This window comes from Penicillium griseofulvum (assembly GCF_001561935.1).
Source record: "Penicillium griseofulvum strain PG3 chromosome Unknown contig_91, whole genome shotgun sequence".
In the NCBI taxonomy this organism is placed as follows: domain Eukaryota; kingdom Fungi; phylum Ascomycota; class Eurotiomycetes; order Eurotiales; family Aspergillaceae; genus Penicillium; species Penicillium griseofulvum.
Window position 1 is genome coordinate 687,002 of NW_024467450.1, and position 17,708 is coordinate 704,709.

At 48.8% G+C, this 17,708-nt stretch overlaps 6 protein-coding genes across 6 annotated transcripts; 2 read left to right on the forward strand and 4 right to left on the reverse strand.

Moving 5' to 3' along the window:
* Positions 1–336: 336 nt before the first annotated feature.
* Positions 337–4,877, reverse strand: PGRI_065710 (CDR ABC transporter; the record flags this gene model as incomplete). The annotated part of the gene is made up of 7 exons (XM_040794285.1): positions 337–462; positions 521–2,462; positions 2,530–2,795; positions 2,849–3,914; positions 3,975–4,215; positions 4,274–4,571; positions 4,635–4,877. The coding sequence occupies 7 exons, from the start codon at positions 4,875–4,877 to the stop codon at positions 337–339; spliced, it is 4,182 nt and encodes a 1,393-aa protein (XP_040649535.1).
* Positions 4,878–5,262: 385 nt separating this feature from the next.
* PGRI_065720 (SDR family NAD(P)-dependent oxidoreductase) lies at positions 5,263–6,149 on the forward strand (the record flags this gene model as incomplete). Its single annotated transcript, XM_040794286.1, has 3 exons — positions 5,263–5,308; positions 5,363–5,605; positions 5,659–6,149. 3 exons carry the CDS (start codon positions 5,263–5,265, stop codon positions 6,147–6,149), a joined length of 780 nt encoding a protein of 259 aa, XP_040649536.1.
* Positions 6,150–7,443: 1,294 nt separating this feature from the next.
* On the forward strand, positions 7,444–9,047 carry PGRI_065730 (FAD-dependent oxidoreductase; the record flags this gene model as incomplete). Its single annotated transcript, XM_040794287.1, has 4 exons — positions 7,444–7,622; positions 7,676–8,632; positions 8,694–8,760; positions 8,868–9,047. 4 exons carry the CDS (start codon positions 7,444–7,446, stop codon positions 9,045–9,047), a joined length of 1,383 nt encoding a protein of 460 aa, XP_040649537.1.
* Positions 9,048–9,499: 452 nt separating this feature from the next.
* On the reverse strand, positions 9,500–11,966 carry PGRI_065740 (Zn(II)2Cys6 transcription factor; the record flags this gene model as incomplete). The annotated part of the gene is made up of 2 exons (XM_040794288.1): positions 9,500–11,648; positions 11,728–11,966. The coding sequence occupies 2 exons, from the start codon at positions 11,964–11,966 to the stop codon at positions 9,500–9,502; spliced, it is 2,388 nt and encodes a 795-aa protein (XP_040649538.1).
* A 1,403-nt stretch (positions 11,967–13,369) lies between these two features.
* PGRI_065750 (cytochrome P450) lies at positions 13,370–15,228 on the reverse strand (the record flags this gene model as incomplete). Its single annotated transcript, XM_040794289.1, has 5 exons — positions 13,370–13,815; positions 13,921–14,072; positions 14,138–14,935; positions 14,994–15,057; positions 15,108–15,228. The coding sequence occupies 5 exons, from the start codon at positions 15,226–15,228 to the stop codon at positions 13,370–13,372; spliced, it is 1,581 nt and encodes a 526-aa protein (XP_040649539.1).
* Positions 15,229–16,505: 1,277 nt separating this feature from the next.
* Positions 16,506–17,617, reverse strand: PGRI_065760 (uncharacterized protein; the record flags this gene model as incomplete). Its single annotated transcript, XM_040794290.1, has 3 exons — positions 16,506–16,982; positions 17,039–17,489; positions 17,565–17,617. 3 exons carry the CDS (start codon positions 17,615–17,617, stop codon positions 16,506–16,508), a joined length of 981 nt encoding a protein of 326 aa, XP_040649540.1.
* Positions 17,618–17,708: the final 91 nt, after the last annotated feature.

Consider the following 17,708-nt stretch of genomic DNA (forward strand, 5'->3'; position numbering starts at 1 on the left):
TTCACTTCCCATGTCGGTATAGTTCCATTTCCCCATTTAGCTACGTGCGGAGAAACGACTATCTCTAAAAAGGCTATTTGCAAGTCGGAGCTGTAGTACATGCCATGTTTGTCCTCGTTGACAGTAAAACGTAGAGTAGAGTTCGATACAGCTAAGAACAGGATAATGTGACTGAGAGTGATACTCGAATAATCCAAAGAAAAATAGGTTATCCAAATTTATATCTCTCTATTATTCTGTAATTTTCTAACCCTTTGACTATCTAACGAGAAAACCACCCCCGAAACAAAATTTTCTGTAGCCCAGGGCTACAGCAGAGTAGATCCTATCTTTCCATCACTGACGGCGCGTTTTGGTGAGATAGGTCATAACCAGAACCATGGTGAAGTTGAATGCAATAAACCCAATGAAAATGCCAATGTTTCGATGCCGATGAGCAAACTCATAACCATATTGTTGGTACTAGTGAATGATTAGTTTCCAGATTGTCTTGACTTCCTCTCTGAATAGAACTACTTACGTATGATTGTCCATCACGGTACCGACAGTATTGACAATCTGCCGTGCTGGCGGGGTTGAGTAGATATCCTGTGGCACTTTTCAAGAACTCTTGGGCGTATTGACCACAGGTGGTGCCATTCGCCGCGTGGAAGATTGAAACCTCGGACTCATCGCATCGGATGGGCAAATCCTGCAATACGTCCACAGTAACGCCCTCACCCAGATAGAAGAGAGGGGAGATGTTGTAAAACCAGCGCCAGCCCGAGGGTGTCACCGGCTTTGGTGAAAGCGTACCCGCGAAGGTATTGCAGAACATGAAGAAGAATCCGTTGGCCGCAAAGGCTGCCTCGATATTAGGCATCAGAGATGCGCACAGCTGAGCCAGACTGGTGGCAAACACACCAAAGAGCTCGTACATGAGGAAACTGTATCCTGCGCGCGAGGGGGCATAGAAATAGCCAACGGGGAAGTACCACAATAGCCAATAGACAAGCGAGCTGAGGAACGTGAAGGGCAATTCCACAATAAATGCAGCCAAGACAAACGCCATCCAGTGGTATGTTAAGCTCTCCCGCTCCCGGTGGACAAAGATATCCCGTAGAGTTACGAAGCGCGGTTGCACCTGCAACCCTAGCGGGGGGCCAACAATGAGTGACATGAAGGCAGAGAAGACCCGATTGTACGCTCCTCGCTCCGTGTTAGGGGACTGCAGGTACGTGAGGGAGTTGAGCAGGGCGTTGCCGACGCTCATCCAGAGCTTTGACGTGACATAATCAGGCTCTCTCCAGTAATAGAGCCACGTTCGCTGAACCACCACCCACAGCTGTACATGGAACGGCACTGAATATAAGGACTGTTGCTCCAGCGCTGGTGCTTGTTGTACGGCAGGGACCAGGCTCTGTTCCACCTTCTCTCGCTCCTTGCCTTGCTGACTGTCATTCCAGAGACTAGCCCAGTCCATATGGGCGTCGTTTCGAGACCCAGCACCAATTACCGACAGAAAATACTCTGCTGGGTTCTCTTCCGGGCCACAGGGGCGACTCCGTGGCTGGAAATACTGGATTGCCTCATGGCAGCGGGGTCCCAAGGGACCATCATAAACCAAGTTACCTCCGCGGCTCAGCAGATACAACTTGTCAAACTGGTCGATGAGCTCGGCTGCCGGTTGATGAATCGTACACAGGATAGCTTGACCCGAGTCTGCTAGACGACGAAGCAAGCGAGCAATCAACATAGCAGATTGACCATCGAGACCAGAAGTCGGTTCATCCAGGAAGAGAATCTCTGGTTTTGATGCCATCTCCACGCCAATACTGACTTTCTTCCGTTGTTCAAGGTTGAGTCCGGCCCCTGGGACACCGACAAGGGCGTCCGCAATATGTTCCATATTCAGCCATTCGATCACTTTCTCGACGTAGGCATTCTTTTCTGCTACAGATATGGACTCTGGGCGTCGAAGTCGCGCTGTCATCTGCAATGCCTCACGCACAGTCTGGGTGGGAAGATGAATGTCCTGCTGTTGAACGTAGCCCATTCGACTTCGGAAGAATGTGGGAAGCACTTGACCGTTGAGCGCCAGTGTTCCTGTGAGAGTGCCGATGGAACGACCGGCAAGTGCATTCAGCAGGGTTGTCTTTCCGGCACCCGAAACTCCCATGAGAGCCTTGAGTTGTCCACTTTTGACTGAGCCGCTCAGATTGTTCAGTAGACGTTGCTCGCCATCCTTGGTTTTGATGTCGAGACAAAGATTAGTCCATGCAAGATTGTGGCTCTTGTCAGAGTCCTGGTGTTCTTGTGACCGATGTTCGCCATTGATTTGGCCACCAGATATCTCCACAGTCTCACGGACTGGTCCAGTTTCGCTATCGACTTTATCACGGCGATGTATTCCTCGTGGACCGCTCTTATAAAATACGGTAGCCAATTTACCCGCAGGTGTTTTCAGCATCTCCATCCCGATTCTGTTCAAATTTAAAGTGTCAGTCTTGAGGTTCTTAGAGGACTAGGGTTCAGTATTTGGTGACTTACCCAGAGCAAAGGGCAAAGAATATGAACAAGGCAGCGTTAATGCCTACATTCCGCCAGAGGTGGGAGGTTTCGAATCCGTACTGGGCACGAATGTATGAAGCCCCGGACAAGAGACTATTCCCAGGCTGCGATCCTACTACAGTACAGACCTGATTGGCCATGTCGGTATATCCTGGCCCTGCTGGGGCTAGATCTGAGGCACTGCACTGGTAGCTCAGGTCTCTGAATTCATTTACCATCACAGACTCAAATGCGTAATATAGGGGCTGTGATATGTTAGCGTGGTTAATCCAAATCATATGGTACGGTCTGCACTGACATTTAGATATCGCAACCACCCGAGCCATACTTGCATCTGTGGTGCAGGCACGTATAATCCCGTGTAAAGGACATACATGTTAAAGAAAATTCCCACCGGGAGCACGGCTCGATGCATGTTGGGAGAGAAGATGGCGACAGAGCGGAAGAACATAGACAAGGCGAGATGCTCCAGGTAGATAATCAAAAACCAGGTGAAGAAGTTCCCAGCGGTCCGTTGGAATCCAGTCAAGAAGTATAAGGGGATATTATAACAGATCGCTGCTACCTTCCATACGACATCCGTCGTGACCAGGCCAAGCGCGTAGGCAATCGGGCGAGATATCTGATATCGTTTCTGTTTCAGGATGAGCGGCCGCTGAGCAAATCCATTACCGAATTCCGCCATGGACTGCAGGGCGGGCACTAGGACGGAGTAGAACAAGGAAGATGCGAAGATAAACAGGGAATTTGTAGTTCGCTGCTGGTTCCGGAACAGTGTACCCAATACTATACTCTGGATGACGATGGTGGTGAGCTCCACCGCCCACAAGCTATAATCACTGGTGACGATGCGAAATTGGCGGCTGGCACAGTACCAAATCTGGTGCCAGATAGGTAGAGCAAAAGATGATGCTTTGACAAGGGCACTGGGGTGAGCTTTGGATCGCTCCTTGGCCACCTGAACTGACGTTTGCATTTCCTGGTAGATGCGACTCGCACTGAACGCACGCTCAAACTCTTCCGCTGTTCGTGGAACCTGGTTTTCTTTGTTTTCCTGGGCTCGTCTCACGTCTGGATCAGCGGACATGACATTGAGGAAGTCGGCAATAGTGGTGGTTGATAAGCACTCAAACCCGAGATCTTCGAAATATGCCTTTGCTTCCTGCACCGGGCCGTAGTAGATCTGGCGACCAGAGTTGATCACTAGTACTTTATCAAAGTAGGAAACAATGGCATCACTGGCTTGATAGACGCTCATCGCGGCCACACATCGACTTTGCGTCGTCCACTCGCGCATCATTTCCATAAATTCGACCGCTGTGGACGAGTCCAGTCCGTGTGTTGGATTATCCAGGCAGATCAGACTGTGAGGATGTATTAGCCGATGAATCACTATTGGTACTTGAGCACAAGGGACCACTTACCGGGCACAGGTGGCTAGGGCCTCCGCGAGAGACACACGCCGTCGCTCTCCACCGCTCACTCCTCTAATCTTCGCATCTCCCACCTTGGTATTCAGGACATTTGAAAGACCGACTAGCTTGGCCAGCTGAGCAACCATTGTGTCAATCTCACGAGCTGAGACGTTGGGGCCGCATCGTGCTCTGGTTGCAAAACGCAGGGTCTCCGCGACGGTCAATGTAGGAAAGTGGTCATCGGACTCGGCTAATGGAGGAATCAGTATGTTTCTCAAAGGACAAAACAGCAATAAGCGAGGGCTAACCGCAGAAGAGAATATCTTGTGGCCGCTGTGCCATAACATCTTGCAACAGATGGCCACCCAGAGTGAGTTCACCCTGTATCTCCTTATATTCATCCCACAGACCTGACAGTGTCTTCAGGAAAGTTGTACATCCACTCCCCGGTTTACCTAATACCAGCAACATTTCTCCGGAGTTTATCGTGCCTGAGAATCCGCTGAGAATGGGTCGGGAATACTGCTTTCTTTGTCTGTTTTGCAGAGGACTTAACAGCCCAAAGGCTGATTGAGCCGCCGACGTGACAGTGGGTGCATCTTGTGACTACCAAGCATTAATCAAATCGCTTCCTAGTAAGGAATCTCGATTGGAACCAGTGATACTTACTCCAGTTCCACTTCCCACGGCTGATATGTTGTCAAATATCACACCGGTATCATCTGGAATGCTGCCCTGGCGTATCTCAAGGAAGTTTCGAACGCTGTCTGCGATTGACTCCGTTGGAGCTGCGATCTGTGACGATGCCGAGGACGGTCCATCGGTCTCAACCAAGTCAGACTTCTGCACTGATCCATCGGACTGGATAGGTGTCTTTGCCCCGTCCAGCGACGAATGATAATTATCTACCATTATGGAGATGGGAAGCAAAACTATCACAACCCTACCGTGCGAGAATCACATTGCGGACTAGAAAGGGTACAAATAATGGATTCATAAAGAAATAAAAACAATATCTCAACTCCTGATACCTCCTTTCGAGGCCGGATGTAAATATATGTGATTTCCTAAAAGGAGTTTCGGAGTTTGGGAGACAGTCCCAATCGGGTAAGTGTTGGCTTCTTGTGGCTCGGAGAAGAAATTCGGTAGTTTTATTTGTCCAAAAGGGTCTAAGAGCCGATTATCTCAATCCTATAAATCAAATACTACAAAGTCCGATGGGATCCGGAACCTATTTCGCCTCTTCAACTCCCTTTGTTTCTTCTCCCAATTTCAACTTTCAAATTTATTCGCAATTATGGTTCTCACAACTGGTCTCAAAGGTGCCCATGTGCTCATTACAGGTGAGAAGAATAAGTAAGCTATATCAAGCTGCATCCGACTAATATGGGAATCAGGAGGCACACGGGGTATGGGAGAGGCAATGGTACACAAATTCCTAGAGGAGGAAGCCAATGTGTCGTACTGTGCCCGGACAGTCACCAATAAGGAATTTGATGAGTTCCATGCGACACTCCCTGAGGGCAATACCGCCCGCGCCGTAGGCACGGCATTCGATGTTGCTAGCAAAGACGCCATCGTCCAGTGGGTCGAGAGCTCAGCCGAGCGACTCGGACGAATTGATGTGATTATCGCCAATGGTAAGTTATTTTCCCAGAATCCACTGGTTTAAAAGCATACTGACAAGCTATAGCATCACCAATGCACATGGAAGGCGAGACTGAGCACTGGGAGAGCAGTTTTGCGATCGATGTTATGGGCTTCGTTGAGCTAGTCAGGGCCGCCACTCCCTATTTGGAAAAGTCCCCCCAGGCATCCATCATCGTTCAGAGCTCCTTTATGGGACGGGAATTCTATCGGTCCCCTCCGGCTGCCTACGGGCCCTGCAAGGCAGCACAGCTGCAGCATGTTCAGGAATTGTCCCACTTCTTAGGCCCGAAGGGCATCCGCGTCAATGCTATCTCACCGGGACCTATTCTGTGCAAGGGTGGTCCCTGGGAACTCTATTCAAAGATCAACCCCGAGTGGGTGGAGGAACAGCGACTGAAGGTTCCTCTGAAGCGGTTGGGCGGGCCGACAGAGGTGGCCGCTGTCGCAGTTTTCCTGGCGAGTCCTCTAGCCAGCTTCGTTTCTGGCACGAATATGTTGGTTGATGGCGGAATTCACGTTGGCACCCAATTTTAGATTTTAGAACTCAGAATGAGCTATGAGCAATGATATTGTTTTCTAAACCCAAGAATCGTCTTTTTCCAACGGGCATATCTAGATTAGTATTCTCCTCCAACCCAGAGCAGAGACTAAATAGAGACGTTCAAACAGTGTTTCATAGGAGCAAAATGAGATATATCTAGACAATAATTCATATAATGCTAAAAGTCCATTGACACCCCAATCACTAACCAAATCGCGATTTTCGCCTCTCGCTCATATTCCCACAGTAGGCTACTGTCTAAGTATTTTAGTATGCCAATAAAGGGCGAAGACATACACCATATACATCTTTCGTTAGGATTTCTCGGTCAGCCTTTTAGTCTTCACAGTTCTATATGGCACTACAATAGTGGTGATGTTTACTATTCTCTTTATATATAACCGTTAGTCAACCGAGGGAGATATATATTTCATGCACCACCAAATGTCAAGTTAGGAGTGATCCGAAAATATATGGTGTGATATAAATTTAGACAGTAGAGGTTAACCATCAGGGTGTCAGGTATGATCCAACTTCCAGAAACGTTGTTCCAAATCGCTCTCCGAGGAACGGGAGGCTACCATCGGAGTTCTGGTCTCGGAGCCTGAAAGGTATCATGCAGGTAATACTAGTCGAGAAGTCTAGTGGGACCAAGGTGAGGGTCATCATTGGAGCCAACAAGAAGACATTGTGAACAACGAGCCTAGAAACAGCAGCTATCGGAGACAGAATATGCTTCCCCATCCGGGACGTCATCAAGCCTTCAAGAAATATCCACTTCTCACATGGTGGGGGGTGTCAGACAGCTGAGTGTCATTTTCATGGGTCCGAGGAATTGACTGTGACAACAAGCTCCAAGGAAAACTATAAGAACATGCTGTTTGGCCATATCGGAGTATGCAAAGCAGCTAGATCTCAGAGTTGCTAGACTCATCTTCACAATGCGTCTTCATTGGTCCCCACGTCTTCTCCTGTCAGGCATCTTGTCTGTTTCGCAGGTGTCTGCCGGCCTGTCCTCGAGCTGCCGATGTATGCCCGGTGATAGTTGTTGGCCGTCCTTAGATGACTGGGCACGCTTCAATACATCGATTGGCGGACGTCTAGTGGACACGCAACCACTGGGACAGCCCTGTCATGACCCATTCTATTCTGCCAGTGAGTGTCGTGCTCTGAGAGAGCAGTGGACCAATCCAGAGATCCAGTAAGTAATCCAACCTATCCAACCAGCCTCATCACTGGCCTGCTAAATCAATCCCCTCCAATAGCGATGCATCATCCTCTTCCATCATGGCAGCCGCCGTGGCCAACGAAACTTGCGATGCTTTTGGTCCCCAATCAAAGCCCTGCAAGCTGGGTGCCATGGTGCGCTATGCCGTCAACGCCAGCTCCCCAGACGACTTCATCCAAACCATTCGATTCTCCCAGGAACGAAACATTCGTCTCGTCATTCGCAACACAGGCCATGAGTATATATCTTCCGGTACGAAAGACATATCCCCTCGCTAACAATCTGTCCTAGTTATGCGGGAAAGTCAACAGGTGCAGGCGCACTATCCATCTGGACCCATTATGCCAAGGATATTAACTTCCTGAACTATACCAGCCCGCACTACACAGGACCAGCGGTCCGGATGACCGCGGGTATCCAAGGTACAGACATCAACGAGGCGGCCCATAAAAAAGGCCTGGTAATCGTAGGCGGGGAATGTGCCACTGTCGGCCCCGTCGGGGGCTTTACGCAAGGAGGAGGCCACTCAGCTCTGAGCTCTCGGTTCGGTCTTGGAGCCGACCAGGTGCTGGAATGGGAGGTGGTAGATGGAATGGGACGATTACTAACTGCATCGCCCACCGAGAACCCAGATTTGTACTGGGCTCTCAGCGGAGGTGGAGGCGGGACATATGGCGTCGTGTACGCCATGACCGTCAAAGCGTTTCCCGACTTCCCCGTCACAGGCGTCGTTCTTGAATTCAAGAACAAAAATCCCACGTCGGACCGTTTCTTCCAAGCCGTAGGCCACTACCATCGTCACCTGCCTACATATACTGCGGCTGGTGGGATGGGAATTGCACAAATCACAAACTCCTCGTTCTTGCTCACCCCACTGACACTGCCTGCTCTTACAGCAGTTGACGCAAAGAAATTGCTGGCACCATTTTTGGATGATCTGCGTGGGCTGAACATCTCTTATACACTGAACATCACCCAGTCGGCCTCGTATTTCCAGCATTATATGAAACTGATCGAGCCCAACCCGACTCAACTGGTGCAAAACGCTCAATACGGTGGTCGTCTTCTTCCGCTTGATGTCATTCAGAATAATAACACTCAGCTCACGGATGCGGTCCGGAAAATCACCGAGGATGGGGCTATCTTCGTGGGCATTGGTCTCAATGTCTCGTCATCTGTGACCGGCAATTTGTGGAATTCAGTTCATCCTGCATGGCGTACAGCAGCAATGACTGTCATATTATCTACGTACGCTCTCATCCTTGACGTGATGGTTGACTTTGTTTCAATATACTCACTGACTCTACAGGAACTGGCCCGCCGGTGCCAACCTCGCTGAGATGAAAACGCTGGCAAATCAAATGACGACAAAATGGGTGCCGCTCCTAACCGACCTGAGTCCAGATTCGGGTTGTTATATGAGCGAGGCAAGGAGAAATACATTCCTGATTTGGAAATCACTAGCTAACTATCTATCACCTAGGCTGATCCCCAACAACCAAATTGGCAACACACCTTTTACGGTCGCAACTATAATTCATTGTACGCGATCAAGAAGAAATATGATCCGTTCCAGACGTTCTATGCTACGACAGCAGTGGGCAGTGAAGACTGGCAAGTTGAGGATGGTGGTCGTTTGTGCCAGGCCACCAGAATGAATTGAATGAATTGGATGAATTGGATGAATTGGATGAATTGGATGAATTGACACGACGAGATGTTGGATGAGACCGATAGAACCTTTAGGGTCATGATGGAACTCAAGTTTCTCATATAGAACTTGTCAAGACCTTGATATAAAAGAGTAGTTTAGGAAAATGCTTGGTAAAAAAGTATTCGCACGTACCTTCTTCGTATATGAATAGGAAACCAGTATACACATTAAAATAGGGAGTAGCCTGCCAAATACTTCTAGTAGGAAAAAGAATTCAATTCACTAAATATGTAAATAAGCTACCGATCCAGTTTGTATCCTTTCCATTTCTCTCCACCTAACAGATCCTGCTGCTTGGCTACGGACTATGAATTAGAGTTAGATAGGGCGGTACTTTTAAGACAAAATGTAAAGGCAAAAACACCAAAGAATCAAGAGCAGCAAAGGAAATACACGTTTAATCATGAGCTAGTCGTCCAGGAGTCCAGTATCATCGCACTAGCATGTAGCCACTGAGCCTCAGTACCAGTGACCATGTCAGCAGACGTCACAGGCATCACACCGGACATAGACTCCGTCGTCACCAAAGAAGGTGATAGTTCTGGTAATGACCCCATAGGCATCATGTCCATTAATTGCATGCGCGCTTCAAAGTTAGGCATTGGCTGATGGGGTGACACCTCCAGGGTAGTCGGTGGCAGTGCACGCTTGAGCGAGTTAGGTGGCCCGGGCGTGGCGAAGCTCTGGCTCGACTGCGGCCTGGAATTCTGGGATCTAGTGGACAAGGCTTGGCTAGGGCGGGGGGTTTGTCGTCGGGTCAGGCCTTGTTGGACGTTGGCTATGAGCCGATCGGCCTGGCAACTGACATCGCGGACGACCTGCGCCGCGTTTCTGGCCGCCGGGAAGTGATCACTTACGAGGTCCAGTGTGCGAACCGCCGTCTGCAGCGACTTACGGGCTGAAGGCGTTGGGGGACACACGGCATTAGCGAGCACAAAGCCTAGGGTACACAGGATGGCATCCCACTGGTACTGGAATATGGGTGACCAGCCGCGTAGGAGATCCGTTTCAGACAGTACTTGGTTTAGGATACTGGTGATCGCCATAGCGTGGCTCAGACAGGTGATATTGTGACCGTCGGTTCGTGGGGTCACGGAGGAGCTCACGGGAGGGAATCGGATAAAGGGACGCAGTGTCGAAATCACAAGATGGTGATAGTGGAGCTCTAGTAGGAGTCGTTGGCGCTGCAGCCAGAGAGGGATGTACGGGGAAAGATTTAATGCGTCCCGATTGGTGGAGAAAGGGTCTCCCGCGCCCTTCCGGGGATTACATAAAGACTGCGGCACATTTTGCACCCAGTTATGAATGGTTGTCATCTCCCGCTCCAAAAACTCGGCCAAATTCTCGAGGAGGGCTCGGTCATCGTAGATGTCCTTCGACTTATCCCCATTGAGCAACTGGGAACATTTCCGATGTAATGCTGTCTGTACACCCTGAACAAGGAACGTGAGCTTCGTGCACTGGACATGGAAGCTGAGCCAGCTGATGTCCTCATGATTCGACAGAAGAACTGTGCCGGATAGCCGGGCGTGCTGTTGATCGTCTCCGGGTAGTCCACAGCTGACATGGGACAGCTGAATGAGGGGCGGCCGGCCCAGGGTCATCGAGAGCTGGCTGTCAATTCGATAGAGCGTCCACCAAATCCGGCGCTGTAGCTCCTGCTGTTCGGACGAGGTCCCGTCTAGTGGGCGAATATGCAGCCGCAGCGCGTGGGCGATTCGCAGTGTGGCACCCAAGTTGATATGCGCCGTATTTAGCATAGATGTGTTGTACAAGTAGACAATCGAATAAATGTGACTTTGCACGAGCATAATGGTTGGAGTTTCGAGCTCACTTTGCAGAAGTCTCTGGGCCCTCTGGTAGTAAGTTCGACTGGCTGCATTCGCGTGTTTGGCCTGCCATCCAGCATCCGGATCCTCCTGCTGACTGTCTCCATTGACGAAGAACGTGCTGCTGTACTGCATACAGACTGCTAACAACACATCAACTAAGGCGGATGGCTTCCGCGTAGACATTTCACCAGGCGTGGAATTAGCCCATAATGACTCATAATGCTCCTGGAACTCGCGTTCGGAGAGGACGGGATAGACACAATGGAAGGACTGCCATAGCAGATTGAGGAAGTGTTCCTCTTGTGAGCGGGTCAGATCCTCGGCCTCGTCATTTCCGTCCGCGTTCTGATCCAACTGGCTGGCCGGGGTTCCAACCCATCTAGACGGTTGCTGGGTCGGAGCACTATCATAAAAGCGCGCCACGCATGCCTCTAATTTGGTGTTTTCCGGTGGTTCGTTGAGTGCTTCGGAGAGATGGCGAGTGATTCGGGAGACAAAATATGAGGACGACAAAGGTCCGTAGTAAATCTGCCCCGCCTGCTGGACGCCTTGCCATCCTTCCGTGGTATTTGTGAGCTCCCCGAAGTCAAACGAACCGTGTGCAGCATCTGACAGTGGTGGCGTCGCGAATCCCGTCGGTTGGATTTCCGTTCTATCTTTGAGTTTCTCGACCTGATCCTGAAGGTCCTTGACTTTATTTCGTAGTCGTTGTAACTCTCTGTTTTTTTTTAAATATATACAACTTTAGCAAGCCATTTACATCACGATATGATACTGAGGGTGGGATGATTTCCTACCGGTTTGCAGCCGGGAGCGAGGTGGCCTCCTGTGGCTTTGTGTTGCTGCAGGTACCTCCTCGATTCAAGCAGTTCTGACATGGCTGCTTGTCATCGCATCTAACACGATTCAGACGACACCAGTCACAAGCACGAGCAACTTGGTTGCGCTTTGGTCGTGGAGCTGTGATGGGCGTGGCTGACCTCTCACGGGAGGCATCGATCGTGGTATCGAAGTTGGCGGAGAAAGTGGAGTACATGGCGGATCGGACAAAAAGAGGTCAGATTCAAGTCAGATTCACACCAGTTTGACTCCAAATGGCGGTCGGAACCTTAAAAGTAATTTCCTTTCCAGATGGGAGATGGGAAAGAGAGTATATTGTGAAAGAAAACCTTCAAGATGCGTTGGCAAGTTGATGCCTGAGGTGTCAGATCTGACAAAAGTACATAACATAGGGTTTTCTGCACAGAATTGAGACTTGCATTCAAAAAGAGAAACAAAAATATTTTCGGAATAAGCCCGGATACTACCTAAATGCACATAATCTCACTAGTGTGTCATCTCATCAGTTCTTCCAAGGCCAAAGGATTTGCCACTTCTCATTCAGATAATGCCTAACCCTAAAGAGGGAAATAATAAGCGTAAATTGCACCATTGGACCAACTTAGCCAGATAAGAATAGACGACTCTAGACATTTCTAGATTGATGAATCCCGAGTTGAACTTCGTATCCCGTCTTTTCCCTATACACTCTCCGTAGACAGCAGATCTTACCTTGCCCCGGGACATAATCCGGCCCTCGCTCCCAAGTGATATTGGAAAGTTCAGACTCCATATAAGTAGATATATATAGTTTTTGATATATATACCAAAATCAGGGAATCTGTACTCTCTATAGACCCTGTATGAATCTCAAACATTATCCTAGTCCTCCGTATAGATCTAGGGATATGAAATCAAGATTATTAATGAAACAGAAGACCCTTGTATGGTTTCGTAAGTGATGACAAAGAAATGAAAATGAATATATTAAATTCGAGCTCGGATCCCATAATATCTTCCGGCCGTGCAGGGATATTCTTCACAAAAGGTTATCCACCCCCACGCCTTTTCAGAGACTCCGTGAACTCCAATCAAGCATGAAGGCGTGCTGAGTAGATCACCTTATCTCACAAATTAGCTTTAATCTGTGAAGAAATCGGAGTGAGGACCGCTGTTCCGCTACTCCTCTAGGCGACATGCATATATTGCAGATGCGGAGTTGCCCGTTTGTGATTCCAAAATACGATGTGCATTGATTGCAGGGATCAAATTTTTATTCCATGGTAAACGGCCCAATTTGTCGGGATTCAGTTGCTAGTATGGAGGATGAGGACCTTCATTGCTGCCTTTCTTGCTACTAAAATCTTACACTCCTTGATGAGCAAAGTACTGAGTTTAATTGAGGCAATAAATGAACAATTACGAAGCAAGCTACACCAGTCGTGGACTTCATTTACATTAAATGTATCCACTATTACGGATGATCTGCAAATAAATAGGGTTTTAGTGCCGTTGACATGTACGTACATGGAGTGGATATACGTGCTTTCGATGGACCCTCAAACAACTTTCCCCCAATGGAGGGGTCAATCGTATTCTAGTGCTTATTCTCTAATCTAGCTAATCATATTGAGCGAACACCTCCTGTGCCTCGGCAAATTCTCGCATAATGGTCGCTCTCTTTTCCGGAGAACGGAGGCGAATGGCACATCCGTAGTCCTTGGGGCAATGGAGGAAGCCTTTGCTAGCTCCAGAGTGGGCCGAAATGTCACTATCACTGCCAGGTGGCTCCACAAACTCGAACGCCCAGAGCAACTTGGCAATGCCTATGATCAAGTTTCGCTCCGCTAAGTGGATGCCTGGGCAAATTCGACGGCCCGCTCCGTAACCAATATGATCCCTCCGCTCGGAGCCGGCGTAGGTCGAGGCTAAAGCCGGGAAATCAGCAAAACGTTCAGGCTGGAAATGCTCTGGTTCCTGCCATCGATCACTATCATGATGCATGCCCCAGACATTGAGAACGATGCTCGATCCTTGCGGAATGAGTTTTCCGTCGATGTGGTCATCTAGAAAATATTATTAGCCAATGTGTTCTTTCGCTCTTCTCTCGGTCTTCGGCGTCTGGAATGCCGAAAGATGCATTCAAATTTGTAAGATTTTGTAAGACAGACCTTCAGCGACAGCGTGAGTAACACCCAAAGGGCTGACGGGACGCCACCGGTGGGACTCCTTGATGATCATGTTTATATAGGGCAGCCGAGGCCAATCAGACCAAGCTGGAGAGCGGTCCTGGCCGACAATGGAGTCGATTTGTGCATGGGCCCTGTGAGATTGCTCCATTAGCGCTTTTCCTGAAACAGATGGGGAGAAAATATCCGAGTGGCATACTTCGCTTGCACCTCTGGATATTTAGTCATAGCTTGGATAATGGTCAATATAAGCGAGGAGGAAGTGTCGGACCCTCCTTCCATCAGAACTCCTCCTAGGAATCGCAACTCATTCTCCGTGAGTGGGGTCTGTTTCATTGAATCTAGTACTCGGTCCATGAAGGAGTCCCGCTGAATACCCCGCTGGCGGCGCTCCCGAACCTGATCTAGAACGGTCTTGTAAAGCGACTGCATTAGATCACCCACTTCGATCGCTCGATTGCGCCAGTTACCCAACAGCCACTGCGGGACATAACGCAGCAAAGCGAACGAGTCCACAGGTGGGGTGGCGCCTAGCTCCTGCACCAATGACCATTTGTCCATCAGGTAGAAAAGCTTGTTCATATACTCGTCGTGGACAGTTTTGGTACGAATACCAAAGACAAGAGAGTTGGTGATACTGTTACTGTACCGTTTAGGGTGCAGCATGTGATCCTCTGGCATGGTCAGAAAGTCGTGCAACATCTGTTTGGCTTCAGCCTCTTGGACTTTCCAGTGTTCACGCTCGCAGCGGGGCTCCATGAAGTATTGATGAATGGTTTTACGCAGCATGCGCCATCGCTCACCATATTGCATAACGAGCAAATGGTCACTCTGCGTAATAAGGTGCGATACTAGGGACGCTGGTCGGTGAGAATATATGTTGCTTTTTTTGTCCAGCAGTTGCTTGATGAGTTTCTGGTCACTGATGACAATGGTGGTGTTGTTGTATCGTTTGAGCGTGAAAAAGCCGCCATATTGCTTGGCCCACTTGGAGAACCTACACGAAATACTTAGCACATTGCCTTGATACATCACGGAGGGTGGTTGGTCTTTACTGGAAATGTGCATCTGATTTTGGCACCTGCAGCTCATTTCCAAAAAGTGGAACGGTTGGAGGACCTGTGAACTAGTTAGATATGAAGTCTTGGCTCGTCACTGCAACCACATACCGTCCGGTAGTTCTGAGGGTCGATGTCCTGCACGAAGGAGATACGTGACCAGGAACAATACGCTGGTACTGCTAAGCAGTATTGCCAGAAGATGCGTTGGTGCGAACTGTAGGATATCCATAGTGTTGACAAATGGCCAAAAATTGTTCCTCGGGGCAGAAATATTGTCTATACATACTTATTGTTCTCATCAACGCGGGGAGCGGGGATACTACCTCTTTCGAGATGGGGGATCAGCTAAGTGGGCGATGGTTTAAGATTCCTAAAGGAGAATCGGAGTCTGCTCGTATAGAGATCTCACGTATGCATATAATATTTATGGGCACACCCCATTCTGTCAACCGAGAGAATATCAACGATGTCTCCTTAATGATGTAAGGTACGATCGGAGCCTCAACTGAATAGACAGTTTCACATTCCCTATTGACATCAAGTGCACGATGTCGATCCGTCTATACTTGATAGTCTATGTAAGAGGACAAGAATAGTCGGCCGCATAAGCGGCCTTGTGATATCCTTTGAGTAGCCTTTTCAGTGGTCTCCTCAGATACATTCTCTTTAGCTGTGCCAGTTTTGTAGGTTGACGGCCAAAAGAAAGCCGCTTAATTTGTGCAGACGACTTTCCTATATATAACCTTTGACTTTAGAAATATAAATGACAACGCCGTAGAATAAGGGTAAACTTGCATTACCATTTTCGAAAGTCCTTAGGATGTTCTAGTATAATATACATAATACTACATCCATATGTAGTGTCGTAAAATTATATGTAAAGGATACAGTATCCTGAGGTTGTTGACTTTGACGCATCAGGATTGCATATAAAGTTTCATTGTCTTACAGAGAGTCATTATTGTCCAGGTGGCAACTACACTAGTTATACGGAACTATCAGTTCGACATGACATGCAGAAAAGGAAGCGAATGCCTCCCCATGGATCCCTCCAGTCAAGAATTAGTCGTTGAAGATGAATACTACACAAATCCTCGTCCACTTTGTGCGATTCGCCTGCAACAGAAACTAGCCTGAGTACTATTAGTATCTCTTTGCTCTCCTTATTATTACTATTCATATTATTCCCATCCTTCTTGTTACTATCTGTAATAATCCTCGGCGTTGTATTTTCCCTACGACCCTACGAGCTTTGCCATGAGACCTATAAGCTCGACCTTCACAAATATGGCGTCATCATGCAATACAACTTAGAAGACAATTAATACACCCAGGGGCATGCTATCTCCCCTTGGGTCACCACTGATTTACTCTTTTCATTGCCCAAACCTTCTTCCTGAACAGGGTTTTGGTCAATTGGAAGTTCATTTTGTATTTGCCCTACGAGGAAGCCAAGGGAAATAAGGTTCGAACTCAAGTCTTGGAAAATATGTCACATATCTCTCTCTACTTGTCCGCATTGTTGACCACTGTTCGTCGCTGTGTCGAAGACCCCAACTGCTCCAACTTCCTTTCCACCCCTGTGGAGTGACCGTTGGACCCATTCAGCGACTTGGCCTGTGCGCCTTTGAACTGCCCCTCCTCGTAGGCCACTGGACCCAATGCCAATGGTGTGGGGGACATATCCTCAACCCACGGCTCAAACTCGGCATTTTCAGGCTTAGCCTTGGGTTCCAGCTCTGCCTGTTTCGCCCAGGGTTTCTCTTCCTCGAATGCAGCATGCACCAGATGTCGCTGGAAGAAGGAACCCTTCATCTTGGCAACGGCAAAGTCCCAATCCGTAGTATATTCTCGGAAGAAGGGCTTGTACCCTAGGAGTCCGCCAATCCATCGGCCCACGATTACACAGGTCCAGTATCCGACCTGCCGACGGAAGGGCACCCATGCGGGAGCGGGTGTATAGGCATCCCCGCCGTCTTGGATCTACTACCATGTCAGCTGATGGCAAGGAAAATTATGCACTGAGAAGAGAGACTTACTGCGAGGAACTGAATCCAATCGATACCTCCATCATGCAACAATGCATCGTGCCAATAGCCGTACCAGTTTTCAAAGAAAACCCGATCGAGCTGGTAGTCATTTCCGGAGTCAGATGCACTCAAGTAGACTGTCATGCTCTCGGGGGAATCTGGATGAATGAAGAAATTATGCACACTGCCTGCCTTCACCGAGATTTCTCCATCTTCCGGGGTGATGCGGCGGACAACTCCATCCACTGAAATCCCGAGTACTCCACTCTCGACACGGAAGTACTCGGTTTGAAACTGATGGAAATGCGGCGGCGGACCCTTTGGTCGATCAGGGCTGTTGATGAGCTTGCGCAGGTTATCCGGAATTGATCCTTCAACTGTGTGGCGGTATGTCTGTCGGAACAGAAAGCAACGGCCTGGTGGAGGTTCGAGAAATTCGGTGGTCAGAAGGCCACCAAATCTGCAAAATTGGGTCTACGTCAGCGACCAATAGAGTTTTTATTTAATATACAGAAGGACAAGGGGGATTGATTACTTGACAATAGTCGACTGGCCAGCTGAGTAGTGGTAGGGCACAAATGGGGCCATTGTAACAAGACACTTCAGATGGTTGGCTAGCTGTTCGAAGTCGGATTTTTACAACAAAAGCATGAATATTTGAGCGCTTCTCCTAAAGATA